The 23,115-nt window shown below is 37.2% G+C and overlaps 1 protein-coding gene across 2 annotated transcripts in view; it reads left to right on the plus strand.

Moving 5' to 3' along the window:
* Positions 1 to 23,115, plus strand: part of PXDNL (peroxidasin like) — a 628,077-nt gene that overhangs the window by 201,783 nt on the left and 403,179 nt on the right. For both annotated transcript variants that reach the window (XM_054692271.1, XM_054692273.1), the window contains exon 2: positions 567 to 638. In XM_054692271.1, the coding sequence (XP_054548246.1) occupies positions 567 to 638 (72 nt within the window). The remainder of the gene's footprint in view (positions 1 to 566; positions 639 to 23,115) is intronic.

The following is a 23,115-nucleotide window of genomic DNA, read 5'->3' on the forward strand; positions in this document are numbered from 1 at the left end:
ACTACATGCTAAATAAAGTAATATGCTAATTGATAAAAGAGAATGATTGTTGTGGATAAATCTCTCTCAAACTAACTTTTATTTACTTGCTTTAATACTTCCTTAGAAGACTGTTGTATTGCTGGACTATTAAGAAAAATTGACTTATTGATAAATTAGCCTAAACTTCAGACAGTGGTGTTATGTTGAGTTTATAGGTCACATCTCACATGTCAATTATTATTTTACAAACTAAATTTACTCAATTGCTGGTGCCATACATGGAATTTGTTTTGATGTTATGTAAATGACACCTAAATAACACCAAATGACATAATTGCCTTTAACATTTGATGTGTTCTGTCACTACTGCGCTTGCCTGACAACATTGGACCAACATATGGAAATTGATATGCATAATCTGCTGTAATCAATGAACCTACTCGGTAACTTTTGTGTCTGTCTTACTTATAGTTATTCCTTTATTCCTGTATGTTTGGTTGCAGAAGGAGAATTAACTTTCAAGCTTCCAGAAATGGAACTGAAATCAACATATTACAGCTTTCCCTCTCTTTTTATTTTCACAGAGACTTGAGATTTAACAGAATAAGAGAAATTCCTGGGAGTGCCTTCAAGAAACTGAAGAATTTAAACACTCTGTGAGTACTTACTACTTATCTGTTTGCATACTGCAATTACAAGTTAGCTGGATTGCAATTTATCATAAAAAGTAATTTTGAGGTAAAGAACAACTATTAGAATAATGAAGTTTTATTAGCAATTTTATAATTAGCCAAATTATTCTCCTTCTCACTACTTATGTTTTTACTATCTTCTGAATTTGGGGGATACTTCTGTTTACCTAATTGTTATTATGTGTCCCCCCCCCCCTTTTTTTAAAGAAAATTTCATTAGTTGATGAATCTGAAGAGAGTGGTTAAATAACTTATCTATAGGATATTTCTTTATATTCCTTTTTTTAAAAAGAAAATTTCATTATTTGAGGAATCTGAGAAAAAGAGTGGTTAAATAAATATCTACAGGCCCCAAAGATAAAAACAATAGAAATGGTTGAAAGTGCATTACTTGTTCACTCCAAAGTCCATTTTTCCCCAGTATACACCTGGGTCTGCTTATTTGTAATACCATGGAGATCTTTAAAAAAGTGTATTTGCTGGAACAATTGAACATTATTAGTAAACTCTGATAATGGAATTTAATATATAAACATTCATTTTGTTTATGCAATAATTGTTTTTATCTGTTGCATGCATAGCAGTTTCTTGACTTTAGATTCTGACCTAAATACACATTACCCTGCTATGAGATATTGATGTCTGAACATGTGGGACAACCGGGAAATAAAACCCACTGTAAAATGTATGTAATAAAAATATAGTAAATGAGATAATTAAAGAGAAAATGAGCTTTAGTATAAAAAGCATATATTCTAGTCTTTTTTTTAAACAGCCACAATAGTTTATTTACAATTGAACTCTTTTTAAGATATTTACAACCAATTTTACACATCAGAAATGGTATCAAAAGTATGAATTACAACACAGACAATATGAAATGGGCATAAAACAAAGCTGAGTGGACAGACAAGCAATTTCTCTTTTTAATTTATTAACACTAGCTGAAATTTTGTTAAAGAAACGAACAAAGAGGGCCTCCCCGGTGGCGCAGCGGTTGAGCGCTGGGTTGCGAAGCTGCCCGCTGCCTCTGCGACGCCGGTTCGATCCCCGGCTGCTCCCCGGCCACCGGAGGAGGGTCCCACATGGCGCGCAGACCTCTCCTGCCGCCCGCTGCTCCCCTCAGCAGTGTACTTCGGTCCTTCTGCCTGCTCTGCTCCCCGCTCTGGCTCTGGTGAATTCTCTCACCCTCCCGTGCTTCTGACTGTACCCAGTGCTTGTATAAATAAATAAAATAAATCTTTAAAAAAAAAAAAAAAAGAAACGAACAAAGAACTATGGTTTGGGAGAATTGCAGGGCCTTCAGTTGAAGATTGAATTTCACAGTGTTTTATCCCATGTAGGGAAAAAATAAGACTAATTTTCCCCCCACACTGTAACACACTGTAATTTAACTCTTGAAACTTTGCTTATCTAGTCTTGATTTCAGGTAAGTGGGTAAGTGTGGAGGGAGCCTAATGAAGGAATATGGTAGCTTTGGTGGTAGGTACAGTTTGGCAACACACAAAGAGATGTGAAGTTACTCACTTAAATCATATACAATGTTGTAAACAAATGCAACCTCAATAAAATAAATGTTACAGAAAAAGTTACTTTCCTCACATACTTGTATGAAATTTAAATAGGTAATGAGTATGAAATTCTTTGTAAATTTGAATATCCTATACAGTATATACAGATATTTTATTATTTGTTATATATATATTGAATATATATACATACATGTATAGGATACATACAAATATCCTATGCAGATATTTTATTATTTTTTGTTGCTGAGTTAACTTGAATCATAAATACAAGAATAATAAAAGTAGAATGGCAGAATGCTGATGATAGGAGACTTGAAAATGTTAACATGCTCTAAGCCATTCTATGCTGCATTTAGGTTAATCCATAAAGTGAAAGACCTGAATGTTAAGTGTATTCAGTATTGTTAGAATCATGTGGAAGCATTTGCCATCTTGCCTTATTTTTTAATAAACTTATCGGTATTATCAATATTATGTCTATATTACAACCAATTTTTAGGCTTTCTAACATTTGGGTTAAGATCCTAACTTACATATGTACTTTTCCCATATGTTTTCTTTCCATAACTAATGCCTGAATATACATGCTTTATCACAATATAAGAAAAAAAGGATTACCATGTTTATTCTCTGTTTATCAATAAAGCACTGATTCTCAAATCACAGTGTGTTAAAATGTTTCCTTTAGCGCTTATAGACATGAAAATGCCTGGTCTTCTTCCCCTGAGATTCTGATTGAACATTTCTCAAGAGGGAGCCAAGGATTTTCATTTTAATGAGTATCTCTAGAGGATCTGATACTTGGGGACTACTGACAATGAAACCTTTCACCACTGAACACTTGTGATAGGTAGATGATAAACAATCAAGTATCTTAGTAATTGGTCAAAATATTAACAAATGTTATCAAATATCATCTTTTGAGAGAATTGCCACTTTTAAAGATTTTTGAGAAATTTAACAAAATGTTAATCTCTGTTGGAGTTTAGCCATATTTTGGAATAACATTAAATTATTTTAAGGAAATATATTTAATTTTTTATGGAAAATCTACCTCTTCATTAGAAACCGCATTTGTAATTAATCTGTGCCTAAATATTTTCATTACAAAGCAATAATAAAAATATCATTTCTGATGTTAATTACAAGCCTCATTATACTAGTTGTTCTGTTCTTTGCTGTCATATTGGGTGATGAGTGTTACTATTTCCATTTTATAGATAAAGGAACTCTGATTTATCAATAGTCATACAACTAGAAAGCATTCCAACTAGTGAGGATTCAGCAATACATTTGATACATTAAATGCTGGATCACATGATTTCCATAATAGTTTTCTGTAATGCTGGTTCTCTGGAACAAATGAAAGATGATGGATTATCTAAGTTGTAAATTGTATAAGAGAGAAAGAAATGAGGTATGAAACAGGAGAGAACTTCTGTTAGATAATGAGGTAGGGACCCAAGAATTCAATGAGTTCTGAGGACCCATGAGATTATATTTTTAATGTAAATAAATTCATGAAAAAATGAAAACTAAATGTGTTAGTATAACATTTTAATTCATAAATTTAGTAAGAAGTTTCTCAAATATAATATAGTTAGGAGATGTGATGTTATGTTTTATATGGTATGAACTCTTCAGTATGATTCATTATATAGTGATGATAATTTATTATATTCATTATATAGTGATGATAATTTACTAAATTATATAGTGATGATAATTTACTATATAATTCATTATATAATGATGATAATTATTTAATGATTTAACAAAATACTTGATTTTCTCTCAAAATGTTAAAAAATTAATGCTTGCCAGAGATATTACTTTGTATGTAGCTATACTTTATATTTGATTATCTTTAAGGTTGTCATGTGATGTAGCTAGGGAACAATCTAGCAGAAGATATTAGCATAGTTTTCAATTGGAGGTACATAGGAGAGTTGAAAGCAAGGCATTAATTTCTGAAGTCATAGAAATGTAAGACTATACTTGATTTTCTACCAATTATTAGCAATAAGATTTTAGTTTCATCACTTTATAACTTCTAGACTTTGTAAATTGCTTTTATTATTTTTATTGAGGTAATTTTGGTTTATAATGCTTCATATTATTAAGGGATTTTTATAAATTACTTTAAAGATGAAAAGATAACCATATGTGAATTTACACTGATCTGCTTGATATCATACAAACCATCCAGGTGAAAACACCTCAAAGATCTGGATAAAATATGGAAAACAACTATTTGAAGGTTTCATGTGGCAATCAAGGAATATAGGAATTAAGAAGCCAAATCCAGGTGTAGAAAAGAAGTTCACTGAGCAGATTTACATCTCTGTGCAAATGCCTTGGCCCTATGTCAACTCAAAATGCAGAGCATGAAAGCTTAATAGCCCAGAATTCAGTCTCACTAATCTGGGGAGACAGACATTAGAGTTAAGACCACAAGGACAAGTAATATAGAACTAGAAAACCGAAATATCTGAGATAAGGCAGCTGTAGAATAGTTAGGTAAATGTCTTGTTAGTCATTTTAATAGAGGTATTAACCAACTTAAAACCCACACACAAGGGGAGAAACTATCAAGAAACCAAGGAGAAAGTTGCTAAAACTAAAAAATATATAGATTTTGGTAGGTTTAAGTTACTAGAGAAATAAAATTATAAGTTTAGGCTTGAATAGCCACATTCAGTGGAATAAACCTGAGCCATTATCTTACACCACACAAAAAAGATCAACTTAGAATATATTAGAGTTGAATATCAGACCTGAAACGGAAACTGCAAACCAGGGAAATGTCATATTTTGTGCATATATACCCATGTGCTCACAATTGCAAGACACTTTATATACAGAGTGTAAAAACAACAGTGTTTATTTACAATGGGTCACATAGATGAAGAAAAAGGAGTTTCTAAGGTCACAAATGGCATCTGTTCCATCTAAGATAGTGTCTGCAGGGTCCAATAGACCAACCAAAAGTTGCTTGTGCAAGAGGTTGGTGGCACATTGATAACTGGAAGAGCAGGACCGGACTCATAATGGCAACTGGAGGTAATCACAGGTAGCATTTCTAAGGTATACTGTAGCAGCCAGAAGCATCTATTCAGAGGTTGAAATGCTCTTAGAAGTGGCCAGGAATAGACTAGCAATGTTTGTCAGTGCCAGTCAGCAGACCAATATCCTTAATGAACATCAATGCAAAAATTCTCACAAAATTTTAGCAAACTAAGTTCGCCAATGTTTTAAAAGTATTAAAACCATGACCAAATTAGATTTATACTACAAACCCATGGCTTGTTCAACATCCAAAATAAATCAACATAATTCACAACATAAAAACAAAGATTAAAATCATGTGATATATCAATAGGTGCCAAGAAAGCATTTGATAGGATTCAACATCCATTTATGATGAAAACCCTTGAAAAATTTGGGATAGATGGGACAAACCTTAACATAATAAATGTCATATATGACAATCCCACAGCTAACATCATTCTTGAAAATGAAAAACTGAGTTATTCTCTAAGACAAGATAAGGATATCTGATTTCAGTACTACTATTCAACATAGTATTGGATGTCCTAGCTATAGCAGTTTGGCAAGAGAAGGAATATATAAAAGGAATATAAAATACACAAAAGGAATCCAAATTGAAAAAGTAGAAGAAAGCTATCTGTGTTTGCACATGTCATGATATATACGTAAATAACCCTAAAAACTCAACTGAGAAACTAATTTAAACAATAGATAAGGTTACAAAATCATACACAAAAATCAGCTGCCTTCCTATATACAAACAATGAACTATAAGAGAAATTAATCAAGAAACAATCACATTAATTATTACAGCAAAAAGAAATAATTTGTTTCAATTAAACAAATGAGGTGACTTTGTTAAAAGCAATAGAAGATAACACAAAGAAATGAAAAATATTCCCTGTTCTTGGATTGGTAGAATTAGCATTGTGAAACTAGCTATTTTTTACCCAAAAGAATATAATTCAATGAAATTTATGTCAAAGCATCAATGACATTCTTCAAAGAAATAGAAAAATCATTAATGAAATTCAATGGAACCACAAAGGCTCTGAAATAACCAAATCCAATCCTAACAAAAATGAGGAAGAATTGTGGCATCACACTCCCAGACTGAAAAATATAGTTCAAAGTTATAGAAATCAAAAAAGCATGTTATTGCAACAAAACCAGACACACAGACCAATGGAATATAAATGTGAGCCTAAAATTAAACCCACATTTATATTGAAAGCTAATCTATGACAAAAAGGCCCCAATACACATTGGAGAAATCAAAGCCTCTTCTATAGTGTTGAGATAACTGGAAAACCACATGCAAAAGAATAATGCTCAGCCACCCTCTCTTACAACTATCAACTCAAAATAGGTAAAATACTTGGATGTTAGACAAGAAACCATTAAATAGCCGAAGAAAATAGGACAGAAATTCCATGCAATTTACCTTACATATGTCTTTGTGGATTCATCTCCAATGCAAGGAAAATAAAAGAGAATATAAACAATTGGGACTACATCAGACTAAAACAAAAACAACAAAACAAAACCTCTATAAGGTGAAATAAACTGTCTCTAAAACAAAGACAACCTACTGACTGGGACAAAGTATTTGCACACCATACATCTGACAAAGGCCTGATATCAAAGGACTACAAAATACTTATACCATTCAACAAAAAGAAAACAAAGAACATAATCAAAACTGGCACAAGAGCTATGTAGCCCATTCTCCAAAGAAGACACCCAGATGCCCAATAGGCAGATGAAAAAATACTCACCGTCACTTGTCTTCAGAGAAATGCAAATCAAAACCACACTGAGATACCATCTCACAACTGTGAAAACAGCCCATATTGTTGGAAAAGATGTGATGGAATCACATACACTGTTGGTGGGAATATCAATGGTTCAACCACTATGGAAAACATTATGGAAGTTTCTCAAAATATTAAAAATGGATCTACCATATGATCCAGCACCTCCATTCTTGGGTATCTAATGGAAGAATACACAAACACTAATTCAAAGGAAATATTGTACATCTATGTTCACTGCAGCACTACTTACAATGGTGAAGCTATAGAAATAAACTACATGCCCCAAATCAGAGAAATATGTGGTGTATGTACACAATGGAACACTATTCAGCTATAAAAAAAATGAAATCTTACCATTTGTGACAACATGGAAAGGACTGAAGGGTATTATAATAAGCAAAATATGGAGAAAGACAACACCAGATGGTGTCACTTATATGTAGAATATAGAGAAAGAGAAAGCATCAGATAAAGCCCAACCAATAACAAGTCCTAAGAAATCTGACTGTAGAACTGAAGTTACCAGATGGGAAGAGGGAGAGGCAAGAAAAAGTAGGGGGGAGCACAATGGACTGTCATGGTGGACTATGGTGGGGGAGATCCTGCACCTTTAAAAAGCAAAGCTAAAAACCAATGTTACCTCAAAAAATTTTTTTTCAACTTGTCACTATTTTGCTTGATAATGATGTTATCTCTAAGATACAGTATACCTATGGGTGAACACAAAGATTATTTAAAAAAAAATATTTATTTATTTATGCATACAAGAACTGGGGTACAGGCCAGAGATGTGGAAAGTGAGAGGATTCACCAGAGACAGAGTGGGGAACCGAACAGGCAAGGCAGATTGACTGAAATACACTGCTGAGGGGAGCAATGGGAGAGACAGGAGAGGTCTGCTGTGCTCTGTGGGTTGCCTGCTGGCCAGCAATGGATCAAATTCATGCTGCAGAGGCTGCAGATTGCTTCATAGTGCAGTGCTTAACCCCTTGTGCCACCAGGGAGGCCCTCAACTCAGAGGTTATTAACTGCGTTTTAATCTTTCAAAGAATGTGTCATTGATAAATGTGTTTGTACATTGCACATGTGTTTCATATGAAGTATTGAGGGACATGGTTTATAATGACTAAATAAGTGATCTTGAGTAAATTATTTTAAGGCCCTCCCTGGTGGCCAGGTGGTTGAGCACAGCACTATGAAGCTGTCTGCAGCCTCTGCAGCGCGGGTTCAATCCAGGCCAGCCCCAGAGATACCCACATGGTGGGGCAAACCTCTCCTGTCTCACTGTTGCTCCCCTCAGCAGTGTATTTCAGTCAGCCTGCCTCTTCTGTTCCCCGCTCTGTTTCTGGTGAATCCTCTCACCCTCCCGCACATCTGGCCTGTACCCCTGTTCTTGTATATATGAATAAATAAATCTTTAAAAAGAAAGAAAGAAAGAAAGAAAGAAAGAAAGAAAGAAAGAAAGAAAGAAAGAAAGAAAGAAAGAAAGAAAGAAAGAAAGAAAGAAAGAAAGAAAGAAAGAAAGAAAGAAAGAAAGAAAGAAAGAAAGAAAGAAGGAAAGAGTTTTAAATCTAGGGAACAGTTTCTTTATCTACAAAGTGTAGGGATGTGCCTTCTAAGTAAGAAAATTTTACTTATTTCCTAATAGAAAAATATGACACTGTAGCAGGAACATTTTTACAAGGGAAATTATTAAAATTCTGGGTTGAAAAATACAGTATATTTAATGAGAAAGATTCAAGTTACATAATAAGTATGTTACTCACCAACTCTCTACTTTGAAGTTCAATACGCTGTTTCAGAATGATGAGAAAATGACAACTCTAACAATGCTAGACTTTATGTTGCTGTGTCAACTGCTGCCATATTTTTCTTCAGTGTGTCTTATCTTAGTAATTGGATAAAATTAGCAGCAAAGAGATTTCTTTTCTATATGACTTATTTTGAACATGGAAATTTTGTTATTTCGTTATCAGAAATCCTTTAACAATTGGAGCTGAGATGTTTGAGTTTGTATTAAATAATTTTTTCTTCTCCATTCTTCACCTTTTAGTTGTTCATTAGTGTGTTCCAACTTTCAGAGAAAAAAAAGAAATTAAGTACTGAAGTAGGAAGAGCCTGTCATATCAGAGTGTGTGAACACTAGTTCAAATTTGGAATTCTCACCTATTTTTTTATAATAAATTTTATTTTTATATTCCGCATACAATTGCAACCCCCTTATTTTGACCCCAATCCCTCCCCTCCTGCCCTTTACCCCCCATAGAGTGTCTCTGGTTCATAGTTTTTTGTTGATTTTGATTTTCACTTTCTTATAGTTATTCATTTTCCTGGTCCCTTATTTAAGTTTTCTAGATTCCTGCTATGAGTGAGATCATCCGGTATTTTTCTTTTTCTTTCTGACTTATTTCGCTGAGCATGATCCCTTCCAGTGCCATCCATGTTGCTGCAAATTGCATGTGTTTATCTATTTTTAATTTTTATTGACATTTGATTAATATATACATTACTTTAGTTTCAGGTGTACAACATAATGATTCAATATTTGGGTATGTTGCATATTATCACCACAAAAAATCTTAGTTAACACTTGCCACCATAGATAGCTACTTTAAAGATCTACTCTTTTAGCAACTTTCAATATGCAACTCAGTATTACTTAATAGAGTCACTATGTTGTCCATTACATCCTCATGACATTGATTTTATAACTGGAAGTTTGTACCTTTTGACCCTGTTCACCCATTTCACCCACTCCCAATGCTTTGCATCTGGCAAACACCAGTATAGTTTTGTATTGATAACTTGGTGTTTTTGTTGCTGTTGTTTTACAAGATTCCATATATAAGTTAAAGTGTATGGAATTTGTCTTTGTCTTGTTTATTTACTGATCGCACTGCTGTCAAGGTCCATCCATGTTGTTGCAGATGGTGTGTTTTCATTCTTTTTTATATCTGAAAACTTTTCTATGGTGTATACACACACACACACCCCATTTTCTTTATTCATTCATGAAATGATTCTTAGATTTTCCATATCTTAGTTGTTAAAAGTAATGCTATAATAAATATGGATGTTATATATTTTTTCTACATTGTTTCATTTTTTATTATATATTATTATTTCATTTTATTTTTGACATAGTCCTTAAGTGTGATAAAACACACAGAACCATTATAACATGTGTATACATGTAATGATTGTTTTGGGTATCATCAACCTATGTAAGAGGTCCAGCTCTAATTTTCCTAGCTCTGTGATGTCAATTTCTATATCTTTAAAGGAGTATAATTCTATTCATGGAACTGATGTAATTATCAAAAATAATATATGTAAAACATTATATATAGAATTCAAAGACAATATGCTAGTTACCTAAGACTATTGTAAATACTTACTGTAACATTGGTATCTTAAGTCAAAATAAATTTATTCTCTCATAGTTCTAGAGTCCAGACAACTGAAATAAGGGTGTTGGTAAGTTTGTGTTCTTTCTAAAGAGTCTGGGAGAGAACCATTCCTTACCTCTTTTTAGTTCTGATAATGTCCAGAATTTTTTCACATTCTTTGTGACCACGTCACCACAATTTCTGCTTCACACTCTGTCTTCACATTGCTTTCTCTTCTGTGTGTATTCTCCTGCCTCTTTCACAGGGACTCTTGTCATTGCATTTATTTTACTCAGATAATCCAGAATAATTTCCCATCTCAAGATCCTTACTTTAATCACACCTCTTAAGACCCACTTTCTTTAACTGCTAACCTTTCAAGAATCCAGGAATCAGGACCTGAATAATGGGTGGCCATTATTAAGCCTACAGCAAAAAGGAAAATGTTTATTTTTATCATTTGTTATTGGTGCTGATGGTTGCAGTAGTGGCAACAACAATAATAGTGTATATTTAGAGATACCCTAATTCTGCATGGGTTAGGGAGAATGACACCTAAAAGAGCCATACTTTATGTGACTTTGGAAACTAACAATATAAAAGGAAACATTTAAACCCCAAGATACCATACCATCTAAAAATGAAATACTATATATTCCAAGAATGCATTAATTGACATTAAAATAGCATAAAGGCAACAGGAAAGAAACTAATATTGTTGAGTGCTTTTCTGTGTTTATATGTATCTTATATATAATAACAAAAGTAATATCGATCATATTGATCATTATTTATGGAAACACTGCTCTGTTTTTCATCAATTTGTTCAATTATAGGGTTCTTCAATAAACTCTATGAAGTGCTATCAAAGACCTTATTTTATAGAGACAGAAAGTGAAGAACAGAAAATTTGACCAACTTGGCTAAGGTTATTAAAAACTGAGCATGGAAGCGTCATGATGTCCTGGCTTCAGACCTCATGCTATCAACCACTTCAAAGCACTTCTCATTTGCTACAATCTCAGAGTAATTTGGGGAAATTTTATCTTCAATATCTGTAAAATAATGACTGTAACACTTTTCTATTCTATACAAGCATAGAACCAGCTACATTTTCTAAAAGATTTTCAAATTGCTCCATGGAAGTTTAGTCCTAGTATCTGGTGTGGGCAACTCCAGGAACACACAGGTAAAGTTTGAGCAGCATGACTAATTCCCTGCCTTCCCTGGGAAGTTCTTTTCACCTTCTGATCCTCTTCCTATTTCAGTTCCCTGCCTTTGCCCAACTTATTGGCCTGTGTTGGTTTGTTGGTACTATGCAAAAGTAGATTTTTGTGGGTGGGCACCAGGAATGTTTCACACACAAAAACTACAAAAAGCACCTCCTGATAATTAGGCAGGCCTCAGATTTTTCTTGGCTCTGCTACTCAGGCAGTAAAATCTTTCCAGAGTTATCAGTTATCTGTCTTAATTTTTGTTAATCTTCATTTAGGGACCATTTAACAGGAGGATACATACTGGTAAGTCCAAAAAGGAAAATCCAGTTGCCTAGCCCCTCTCCCAGAACATGCATTTCTCTTAAAATTATATTGTATTAGTTTTACAATGTATCTATATTTTTAAGTATTTCAATATTAATATGCATTTGCATACAGTCCTGTGCTCTATCTCCCCTCTTACTACACTGAATGAATTATCTTTACTGCTTTCTAAGATAAAGTGGGACCTGGACCACATGCCTTCTAACTTAGTCAATGGCAGCATTCTTGCAAGTGTTTCCAGTCTCTTCTGAATCAATTTGACCTTTTCTGTTCTACCACTCAAATAATATATGTACAGTCTACACTATTAAGTTCCTACATTAAATTCCTTTAACCCAACTCCTATCACCCTTTCTAACCATCTCCTTATTTCTTTGCTCCCCTCTGGAAGCAAGGTTCCCACAAATGTTCCATTTCAAATTATCTGGGCTTTCTTCTCTGTCTCTCTTAAATCCTCTCCATTTGTGATATTGACATTATTCTTTTCAAGGTAATCAATGGCCATAGCAAAGTTTCCAAATCCAAAGATCATTCCTCAGTATTTGCCTTGCTTAACTGATCAGTGATATTGGGTGTCGGTGATCACTCTCTTTTTTGTATGCAATTTTCTTAATTAGAATCTGGGATATCTCTTGTATTCATCAGCTAGGGCTGCTATTAAAAAATACCACAAACTGAGTGCTTAAACAACATGTAGGGTAAGGAAAAATGTCAGGCTTTTCTGCCCTCCCGCCATCAGGATAGATGATGGATCCTTGCAGTCCTGAATCCATGCTTGATGGCGGGCACCTGGAATAGGGTGTGGGCATAGGTAGATGGGATTCACCTGGGCTAAGACTGTGCTTTTTAAGGGCGGCGTCACAGGGACGCCAGCAGAAGCCGAAAGAGAAGCCGAGAAGGAACGGAAGAGCAGCAGGAGCCCAGATAGAGTGAAGACTTTCTGGGGACTGGGAGGCCAGCACCACTGCCTGCCATATGCTTGGTGAACCCCAATAAAAAAACCTACAAAAAACCCACTGAGGACTCTGACTCCTCTTTTACCCAGTCTGCTGAATATTAGAAAACCTGCCCTGTGTCCATTCCTGCCTTACACAACAAAAATTTAATTTCTCATAACTTTGGAGTTGGAAGTTCAAGATCAAGATGCTGGCAAGTTTGGTTTCTCCTAAGCCCCTTCTCCTCATTTTATGGTATGTTCATTTCCTCTTTCTTCATACATGCTTGGTGTTTCCTCTTCTTTTTAAAAGGACACCGATCCTATTGGTTTAGGTCTCCAACCTTATGACCTCATTTAACCTTATTAGTCTCTTTAAACACCCTGTCTCCGGATATAGTCACATTGGGTTTTTAAGGCTTCAAAATATGAATTTTGGAGGAACAAAATTTATCCCATAACCTCACTCTTTCTTTGTTCTCTTCTAACTTTATTGGATGGCTCCTCTTGCTTCCTTTCCTGACTTTCTTTCCTTTTCCTAGTTTTTAGTTTGCAGTGCCTCGAAACTTAGTATTTAGCTCTCTTTATCTATACACACATTCAAGGTGAGCATACCAGTCTCATAGTGTAAACACCATGACCTCCAAATACATACCTTCAACTATGACTTCATGTAACTACCTGCAGTTTTTATGAGCATCTTGAACTCAATATGACCAAAGTCAAACTTAATTTAGGTGTTTTATCAGATTTGTTGTTCCTATAAATATCTGCTGTAAGTATCTGGTACTTTCATGTATCACTCACTCTTTTAAAGTTGTTCTTAGCTCCTCCCTTTGTTTCACTCTCCCCCTATAGCTATCAACAAATGTACCCAATTCTGTCTTTAGTGATATTGGGTGTCGGTGATCACTGATGTTTGCACTTAAAAGGCAGGTACTTGATCCTTAAAAAAATTACATTGCTTTTATTTATTTTTTTTTTCTATTTTATTTTATTTTATTTTATTTTTAAATATTAAATTTTATTTTTATATTCCCCCATACAATTGCAAACGCCCCATTCTGACCCCAATCCTTCCCCTCCCGCCCCCCACCCCCAAAAAGTGTCTCTGGTTCATAGTTTTTTGTTGATTTTGATTTTCACTTTCTTATATTCATTTTCCTGGTCCCTTATTTAAGTTTTCTAGATTCCTGCTATGAGTGAGACCATCCGGTATTTTTCTTTTTCTTTTTGGCTTATTTCGCTGAGCATGATCCCTTCCAGTGCCATCCATGTTGCTGCAAATTGCATGTGTTTATCTTTTTTGAATGCTGAGTAATATTCCAGGTATATATGTACCACATCTTCTTGATCCAGTCATCTATTTTTGGGCATTTGGGTTGTTTCCAAAGCTTAGCTATTGTAAACAGTGCTGCTATAAACATAGGAGTGCAGGTGCTCTTTGGAATTGATGTTTCTGTGTCCTTTGGGTAAATACCTAGGAGTGGAATTGCTGGATCATATGGAAGCTCTATGTTTAGTAGGTCCAGAAATCTCCACACAGCTCTCCATAGTGGTTGGACCAGTTTGCACTCCCACCAACAGTGCAGAAGAGTTCCTTTTTCTCCACATCCTCGCCAACATTTGTTGTTGCTAGTTTTTTTAATATGTGCCATTCTCACTGGTGTGAGATGGTATCTCATGGTAGTTTTGATTTGCATTTCCCTGATGACAAGTGATGTTGAACATTTTTTCATATGTCTGTTGGCCATTTGCATTTCCTCTTCAGAGAAGTTTCTTTTTAGCTCTTCTGCCCATTTTTTGACTGGATTATTTTCTTTGTTGTTGCTGAGTCTCATCAGCTCTTTGCAGATTTTTGTGATCAGTCCTTTATCATTAGTGTTGGGTGCAAAAATGTTCTCCCAGTTGGTGGGGTTTCTCTTTGTTTTTGTTATTGTCTCTTTTGCTGTGCAGAAGCTCTTTAATTTGATGTAGTCCCAGCTGTTTATCTTTCTCTTCACTATCACTGCTTTGGGTGATGTGTCTGTAAAGATGTCTTTGATGTGCAAATCCCGTAGTGTTTCGCCTATATTTCCTTCTATGTATTTTATGGTTTCAGGTCTTATGTCTAGTTCTTTAATCCATTTTGAGTTGATTTTTGTGTATGGTGTGAGGTAGTGGTCAAGCTTCATTCTTTTGCATGTAGCGACCCAGTTTTCCCAGCACCATTTATTGAACAAACTTTCTTTGCTCCAATGCATAGTCTTTGCTCCTTTGTCAAAGATTAGTTGACCATAAATCTGTGGGTTTATTTCTGGATTTTCTATTTGATTCCATTGGTCTGTATGTCTGTTCTTGTTCCAATACCATGCAGTTTTGATGATTATGGCTTTGTAGTATAGTTTGAAGTCTGGGAGTGTGATGCCTCCATTTCCTTCTTTTTTTTTCAGTAGAGCTTTGGCTATTCGGGGTTTTTTGTGATTCCATATGAATTTCATCAATAATTGTTCTATTTCTTTGAAGAATGCCATTGAGATTTTGATTGGAATAGCATTGAATCTGTATATTGCTTTTGGTAGGATGGTCATTTTAATAATGTTTATTCTTCCAATCCATGAGCAGGGGATGTCTTTCCATTTCTTTGTGTCTTCTTCTATTTCTTTTAACAGTGTTTTATAGTTTTCTTTGTATAGGTCCTTTACCTCTTTTGTTAGATTTATGCCCAAATATTTGATTTTTTTTGTTTCGATAATAAAAGGGGTGTTTTTTTTGATTTCTTCTTCTTCAGATTTATTGTTTGTGTATAGGAAGGCTACTGACTTTTGCGTGTTGGTTTTGTATCCTGCCACTTTACTGAATTGATTGATGAGTTGAATTAGTTTTTCTGTGGAGATTTTGGGGTTCTCTATGTATATTATCATATCATCTGCAAAGAGTGATAGTTTGACTTCTTCTTTTCCTATTTGGATTCCTTGGATGTCTTTCTCTTGTCTTATTGCTCAGGCTAGGACTTCCAGTATTATATTGAAAAGCAGTGGTGAGAGTGGACATCCTTGTCTTGTTCCAGATCTTAATGGAATTGCTTTCAGCTTTTCACCATTGAGAATGATACTGGCTGTTGGCTTGTCATAGATGGCCTTTATGATGTTGAGGTATGTTCCTTGTATCCCAAGAATTTCAAGGGCTTTTATCATGAATGGGTGTTGCACTTTGTCGAAAGCTTTCTCAACATCTATTGATATTATCATATGGTTTTTATATTTCTTTTTGTTGATGAGTTGGATAACGTTGATTGATTTTCGGATGTTAAACCATCCTTGTGCCCCTGGAATGAATCCAACTTGGTCGTGGTGAATTATCTTATGGATACATTGTTGGATTCTGATAGCTAAAATTTTATTGAGGATTTTTGCATCAGTGTTCATTAGGGAGATTGGCCTATAGTTTTCCTTTTTTGTGTTGTCCTTATTCGTTTTTGGTATTAGTGTAATATTGGCTTCATAGAACGTGTTTGGTATTGTCCCTTCCTTCTCAATTTTTTGGAAGAGTTTGTGAAGGATAGGCACTAATTCGTCTCTGAATGTTTGGTAGAATTCATTTGTAAATCCATCAGGTCCTGAGCTTTTGTTTTTGGGGAGGTTTTTGATTACCATTTCAATTTCGCTGCTTGTAATTGGTCTGTTTAGGTGTTCTATTTCTTCTTTATCTAGCTTTGGGTGATTGTAGAGTTGTAGGAATTTGTCCATCTCCTCTAGATTGTTGAACTTGTTTCCATATAACTGTTCATAGTAGTTACTGATTATTCTTTTGATTTCTGCAGTGTCCGTTGTGATTTCTCCTCTTTCATTTATGATTCTGTGTATTTGTGCTTTCTCCCTTTTTTCCTTTGTGAGCCTGGCTAGGGGTTTGTCTATTTTATTGATTTTTTCAAAGAACCAGCTCTTGGTTTCATTGATCTTTTGGATTGTTTTTTTAGTTTCAATTTCATTTATTTCTGCTTTGGTTTTTATTATTTCTTTTCTTCTACTGGTTCTGGGTTTTTTTTGTTGTTCTTTTTCTAGATCTTTGAGCTTCGAGATTAGGTTGTTTCTTTGAGTTCTTTCTTGTTTTTTGATGTGAGCTTCTATTGCTATATATTTTCCTCTTATTACTGCTTTTGCTGCATCCCATACATTTAGGATATTGGTGTCCTCCTTGTCATTCAATTCAAAGAATTTTTTAATTTCTTCTTTGATCTCCTCGTTAGTCCAGTGGTCTTCCAGTTGTGTGGCTTTTAATCTCCATGAGGTAGGATAGTTCCTTGCCTTCTTTTTATGATTTATTTCTAGTTTGATGCCTTCGTGGTCAGAAAAGATGGTTGGTATGATTTCAATCTTGGTGTATCTGTTGATGTTTGTCTTGTGCCCCAGTATGTGATCGATCCTGGAGAATGATCCGTGTGTGCTTGAGAAAAATGTGTACTCCGTTTTTTTTGGGTTTAGTGTTCTATAGATGTCTGTTAAGCCCAAATGCTCTAGGTCCTTATTTAGAGCTTTAGTTTCTTTACTTATTTTTTGTCTTGTTGATCTATCCATTGTTGATAGTGGTGTGTTGAAGTCTCCCACTACGTATGTGTTTTCTCTGATGTCTGTTTTCAGAGAGGACAACAGTTGTCTGATATATTTTGGTGCTCTTTCGTTTGGTGAGTATATGTTAATGAGTGTTATTTCTTCTTGAAGTATTGTCCCCTTAATCATAATGTAGTGACCATTGGGGTCTCTTTTTATTTTTTTGAGTTTGAAGTCTGTTTTATCTGATATAAGTATAGCTGTTCCTGCTTTCTTTTTTGGCCCATTTGCTTGTAGGATTGTTTTCCATCCTTTGACTTTGAGCCTATTTTTATCTTTTGTAGCTAAATGTGTTTCCTGGAGACAGCAAAAGGTTGGGTTTTGTTTCTTAATCCAGGCTGCAACTCTGTGTCTTTTTATTGAAGAGTTTAGTCCATTTACATTTAGAGTTAATATTGATATGTTAGCATCTGTATTTGCCATTATGTTTGTCTTTCCTTTGATTTTATTTATTTATTCTTTTAATAACTTTTTTTTTTTTTGGTCTTCTTTCATTGTTATTCGTCCCTCTGAGGTTCTGGCTTTAGGATTCCTTGTAGTATTTTTTGGAGTGGGGGTTTAGTCGCAATGAAATTCCGGAGTTTCTCTTTGTCTGGGAAGGTCCATATTCTTTCTTCATGGAGGAAAGAGAGCTTTGCGGGATAGAGTATTCTTGGTTGGCATCTGTTTTCTTGGAGTCTGTTGACTATGTCCCTCCACTCTCTCCTTGCCCGTAGTGTTTCTTCAGAGAAGTCTGATGTCAGCCTGATTGGTTTTCCTTTGAATGTTATCTGTTTCTTCCCTCTTGTCAGCTTCATTATTTTTTCCTTGTCCTGGATTCTTGGGAGCTTTACTATTATGTGTCTTGCTGTGTTTTTCCTTTCGTCGTGGAAGTTTGGTGTTCTTCTTGCTTCTTGTATATCAATTTTCAGCTCCTTCTTCTCATTTGGGAAGTTCTCTTCAATTATATCCATGAATATTTTCTCTGTTCCTACATCTCTCTCCTCTCCTTCTGGAATTCCTATAACTCTTATATTTCCTTTCCTCATGGAGTCAGATAGTTCCCGAAGTCTTTCTTCATTCTTTTTCCTTCGTACTTCTCTTTCCTTTTCTGTTTTGGTTCTTTTTATTTCTGTGTCTTCAAGATTACTTATTCGTTCTTCCATTTCATCTATTCTGCTTTCATTGCTTTTCCCAGAGTTCTTTAGTTCCTCCATTAATTCTTTGATCTCCTGCATTTCTCTTACTTCCTTCTTTAGGGACTCAATTTCCTTCTTCTGATCTATCACTTTTTTAATCATGGCAATTTTAAATTCTCTTTCTGGAAGGCTCAGAAGTTCTTCCAAGTTGCTGTTGTTGCAATCTGGGGAGTGGTTTTCTTTTTGTGGTGTGCTTCTTTCCTGAGGAGATTTTAGGTTGCGTGTGGTTCTTCTACTCCCTACTGTCTGTTTTCTAATTTGTCGTATGCGTTGGGACACTGTGTTGCTCGGACTGACTGACATCTTGGGTGAACTTCTCCGCTCCCCTCTGGCTCTTCCAGGAGCCATCTCTGTCTTCTGGGGGAGCTTTCTGCTGGTTTTAGGCAGTTTTTACTGAAGAAATGTCCCTGTTCTCAAATGGCGAAGCGGGATGCAGTCCCTGCGCCTCCGGTTTCAGGCACACTCTTCTGCGCACCCTGTCTGCCCCGGACGTGGGTGCCTGCTCCCTCTGTGGGCTCAGACTGCTGGTCGGAAGGGGCCTGGCGTGGAATAATTTCCCGGCTGGCCACTGGGTCCTCCAGAAACCTTCTGCCCTTTTCAAGCAGTCTTAAGAAATGTCCTGTTTTATAGGGTGTTAGTGACCTTTTTTTTTTCCTGGTCGCTAGGTGGCGCCAGAGATCTCTCCTATTGTCCTTGGGGGGCTGTTTTTCGCCTCCCCCCACCCCGTGGGACAGAGAACAGAGCGGGAATGGTAGGGTACACCTCAACAGCTTTGGGGTGCTGTGTCTGCCTTGTGCCCCACCGTCGTGGAGAAACCACGCCCCGAATTTTCGTGCCCCGGGTCTCAGTTCAAAGCCCTCAGTTCCAGGACGTGGGCTGTAGCCCAGTTCAGTGGCGCGGGAAGGGCGCCTTTTGCACAGCTCCCGTGCCTGGGCGCCTGGTTCCTGCTCACTCAGGGAAGGACCTTCACCTCAGTGAGGACCTCCGTGCGTCTCCCCGCAAGCCTAGGTCGTCTCCCTGCAAGCCTAGGTCGCAGGCGCGGGGACCTGGGCAGCCGCGATCCGGGTCTGCACTTGCTTTTCAAGCTCCCCGAGCGCGCCGCTTTCCCGCGCCAGCTTACAGGCAGCCCGGGCTGTGTGCACGTCTCCCGGGGTCTTTGTTCTTCTCTAATGGCGCCCGGAGCCGTTCGCTCCCCGCCGCGGCGGATCCTGCAGGGTTCGCCTCAGCTCCAGTTCACGGGGTGTGGTGGCTGCAATAGTTCCTTTCCACTCACAGTCCCGCCTGCTGCGTCGTTTGTTCTTGTGGGCCGTTTTGGTTTGTTGTTTCCTCCTCTCTGCCGGTCAGAGAGTGCCGCCTCTGTGGGCGGGGGAGGGGAGCAGGGTTCTGCGCTTCCCTCCCTTCTGGTCCTCTTTTATGGCCACTTTCTTCTTCGGGTAGTTTGCTGGAGTCACCTGTTTATCTTCCGTGTCCCAGTTCTCTCTGGGACCTGCTGCTTTTCCTCCCTATTCACTTTTTTTAATGGGAGATCTTACTCGCAGCGTCTCCTCGCCGCCATGTTGCTCCGCCCCCAACCCTACATTGCTTTTAAAAAGAGCACATCTTAACTGTTCCACACCCATCCATAATATGTCTTTGGATGCCCAGATATCAGGTAAACATTTGTAGGGTAAATTAATTCATCAGTCTTTATGCCACTAGCCTCTGTGGCTTTGAGTGTGTTAATGCAGAAGGCCCCTGGGTACAGGGCATGCGTGCCTGATTGGGGACACCTGAAGCATGGTGTCTGTGCACGTGCAAGTGTGCACACCTGAGCCGAGATGCAGGGATAACAGCAGCAGCGGCTGCAGTGACAGGATGAGCTGCATGACTACAGAAGAGGTGAGACAAGGAGACAACACCAGAGCGAGAGTGCAGGTGCAGAGAGCCCAGAGAAAGAGTGCAGATTCTTTGGGGCCTGGGAGGCCTCCTAGTTGCCTTGCCTGCCTGCCTCAACAACATTCTTTCTGGGTGTGTCTGTGAGAATGTTTCCAGAAGAGATTGCCATTTGACTAAGTGTGAAACTGGAGTCCTGCAGCACAGACTTCAGGGCAAGACTGGCATTTTCCCACTGCTGCCTAAGTAGCAGGAGTTACTAGAAAAATGGTGGCTTTCAGCCCTCACTAGACAAAACTGCCCTTCCCTAGGGCACCAACCAGGTTCAGTGGTCCAATCGGAGGCATCAATTAGGGTGGATGACCCTGAAATAGGATATAGGTGGGGTAGGAGGTGGTTGGTCACCCTCAGACTCCCTGCACTCTGTTTCTGGCCTCCAGAGGAAGGAAAAAAGGAGGAGACAGAAAGGTAGGAAGGGGGCATATCTAGCAGCCAACCTCCAAAGAGAGAAGCTAAAGAGTTTTGCAGTGACTGGGTGGCTACCCCTGCCTCTGGCCCTACTGCTGACATGGCCTGAAAGGAGCACCAAAGGGCTGGAGCCCGGTATCTCACGGACCTGTTGTTGGTGTGGGCCACTGTAGGGTAAGGTCAAAGCATCAGGCTTTTCTTCCCTCTTGCCATTAGGATAGATGAGGGAAACTTGTGGTCCTGAATGCATGCCTGATGGCGGGCACCTGAGGAGGGTACACCTGGGTTGAGAGACTGAGTTTATAAGGGCGGCGTCGCGGGGACGCCAGCAGAAGCCAAGAGCGAACAGAAGCCGAGAGAAGAGAAGCAGAGAGAACACCAGAGAGCCCAGATAGAGTGAGGATTTGCTGGGGGCTGGGAGGACTGCCAGTATCCTGGCCCCCCAGCACCCCTGCCTGCCATGTGCCTGGTAAATCCCAATAAAAAACCTGCAAAAGCCATCGAGGGTTCCAGGACTCTGACTCCTCCTTTACCCCGTCTGCTGGGATCATAGAAAACCTTCTCAGTGTCATTCCTGCCCACTACAGATGGCTAGTGCCCCCCACAGCCCTGTTTCAAATGCACTGAATCAAGTAGATGACTGTCCCCAGTACAGTGGGTAGTATCAAGTTCATTGAGGCACTGAATAGAACAAAAGGCAGAGTGTAAGGGAAATAGAGTGACTCAAACTTTTTCACCTCCCTCTGATAGCCTCTATGGCCTCCACCTGTGGCTTTACTGTCCTCTGGAGTTCCATTGCTCACATGTGATAAAGTGTTACAGTGAAAAGATGCTGGGGAGTGTGAGCATGGGGCATGTACATGTATGGTTACAGATGCTTGGGCCAAGAGATCCTAGAGATTGGAGAGAGATCGGGAGATAGAGGAAAGAAGCCAAAGAAAGCATGGGGATGGCTTGCTGTTTGCCTCCCTGCCTCCCCGCCTGTTGGTCTGCCTGTGTGCTGTTCCCCTGCTTCAGCATTAAGGCCTATAAAATCTACCAAGGGCTCCAAGCTCTTTTATCTGTTTGTCGTACTCAACCATGAACTTGTATTTATCTGTTTTCTAATTTTCTTGTGATTTGTTTCTTTCACTTGTAGTTTAAGTGTATGTTGTTTGTTTTCCTCATATTTTTGAGGAAAACATTTTTGAGTTGTCCAGTGTCCTTCCTATATTGACTTCCAGCTTTATTCCACTTGGTGGGTGAATATGCTGTGTAGAATTTCAATCTTTTAAAATTTATTAATACTCGATTTATGGTTTAACATATAGTCTTTCAAAGAATGTTCCATCTTTATTGGACAAAAATATTCTTTAGTTGTATATATAAACTATATATATAAAATTAATGTATATATGTATATATATATACATATATGTATATATACATAATGTATATGTATCTATGTATATGTAAAATTAATGATATATATGTACATAGATATATAACAATGCACATTTATATACTTATGTTCATTATTTATATTTTTGTATATCTATGTCTATAAAAATAAAAATGTTTATCAATATGTATTTACAGGATCCTTGCTTTTCAAAAGTTCACATAATGAAGCTTTAGTTTTTATGAAAGCCCTTCATTAGTACCTGTTTTTGTTAAGTGATTATGATCAAAGTCAGAAAGAGAAATAGTTATCCATGCTTGTTTTGCAGTAGGCTGTTCTAGAGGGAGCAGTGCCCTGAGAATGAAAGTGGTCCTGACAATCTCTTTCACTGGGATATACTTTGTACAATCTGTGTATTTATCAGATCGGTTCTACTTTTACTATATGTTAGTGTTCTTTTAAGTTTTAGGAGTTGTTTAGTATGATTTGGTAGGTCACTTTTTGGATTTGAGAATACGCAAGAATTTTTTCAATTAAGTGAAAGGCAGTTACTTTTCTTTATATCATTTGGCTTCCAAAAGATTTCATAGGAATAATCTATTGATACTTTCTGATAGCAGGGAAACCTGTGTAAGTTTCACTTATAGGAGGAACATAGGAAAACCATACAAGGGATCAGAAAAAGAAAA

The sequence above is a fragment of the Talpa occidentalis genome, unplaced genomic scaffold, assembly GCF_014898055.3.
Source record: "Talpa occidentalis isolate TD23 unplaced genomic scaffold, MPIMG_talOcc4v2.1, whole genome shotgun sequence".
Lineage (NCBI taxonomy): Eukaryota > Metazoa > Chordata > Mammalia > Eulipotyphla > Talpidae > Talpa > Talpa occidentalis.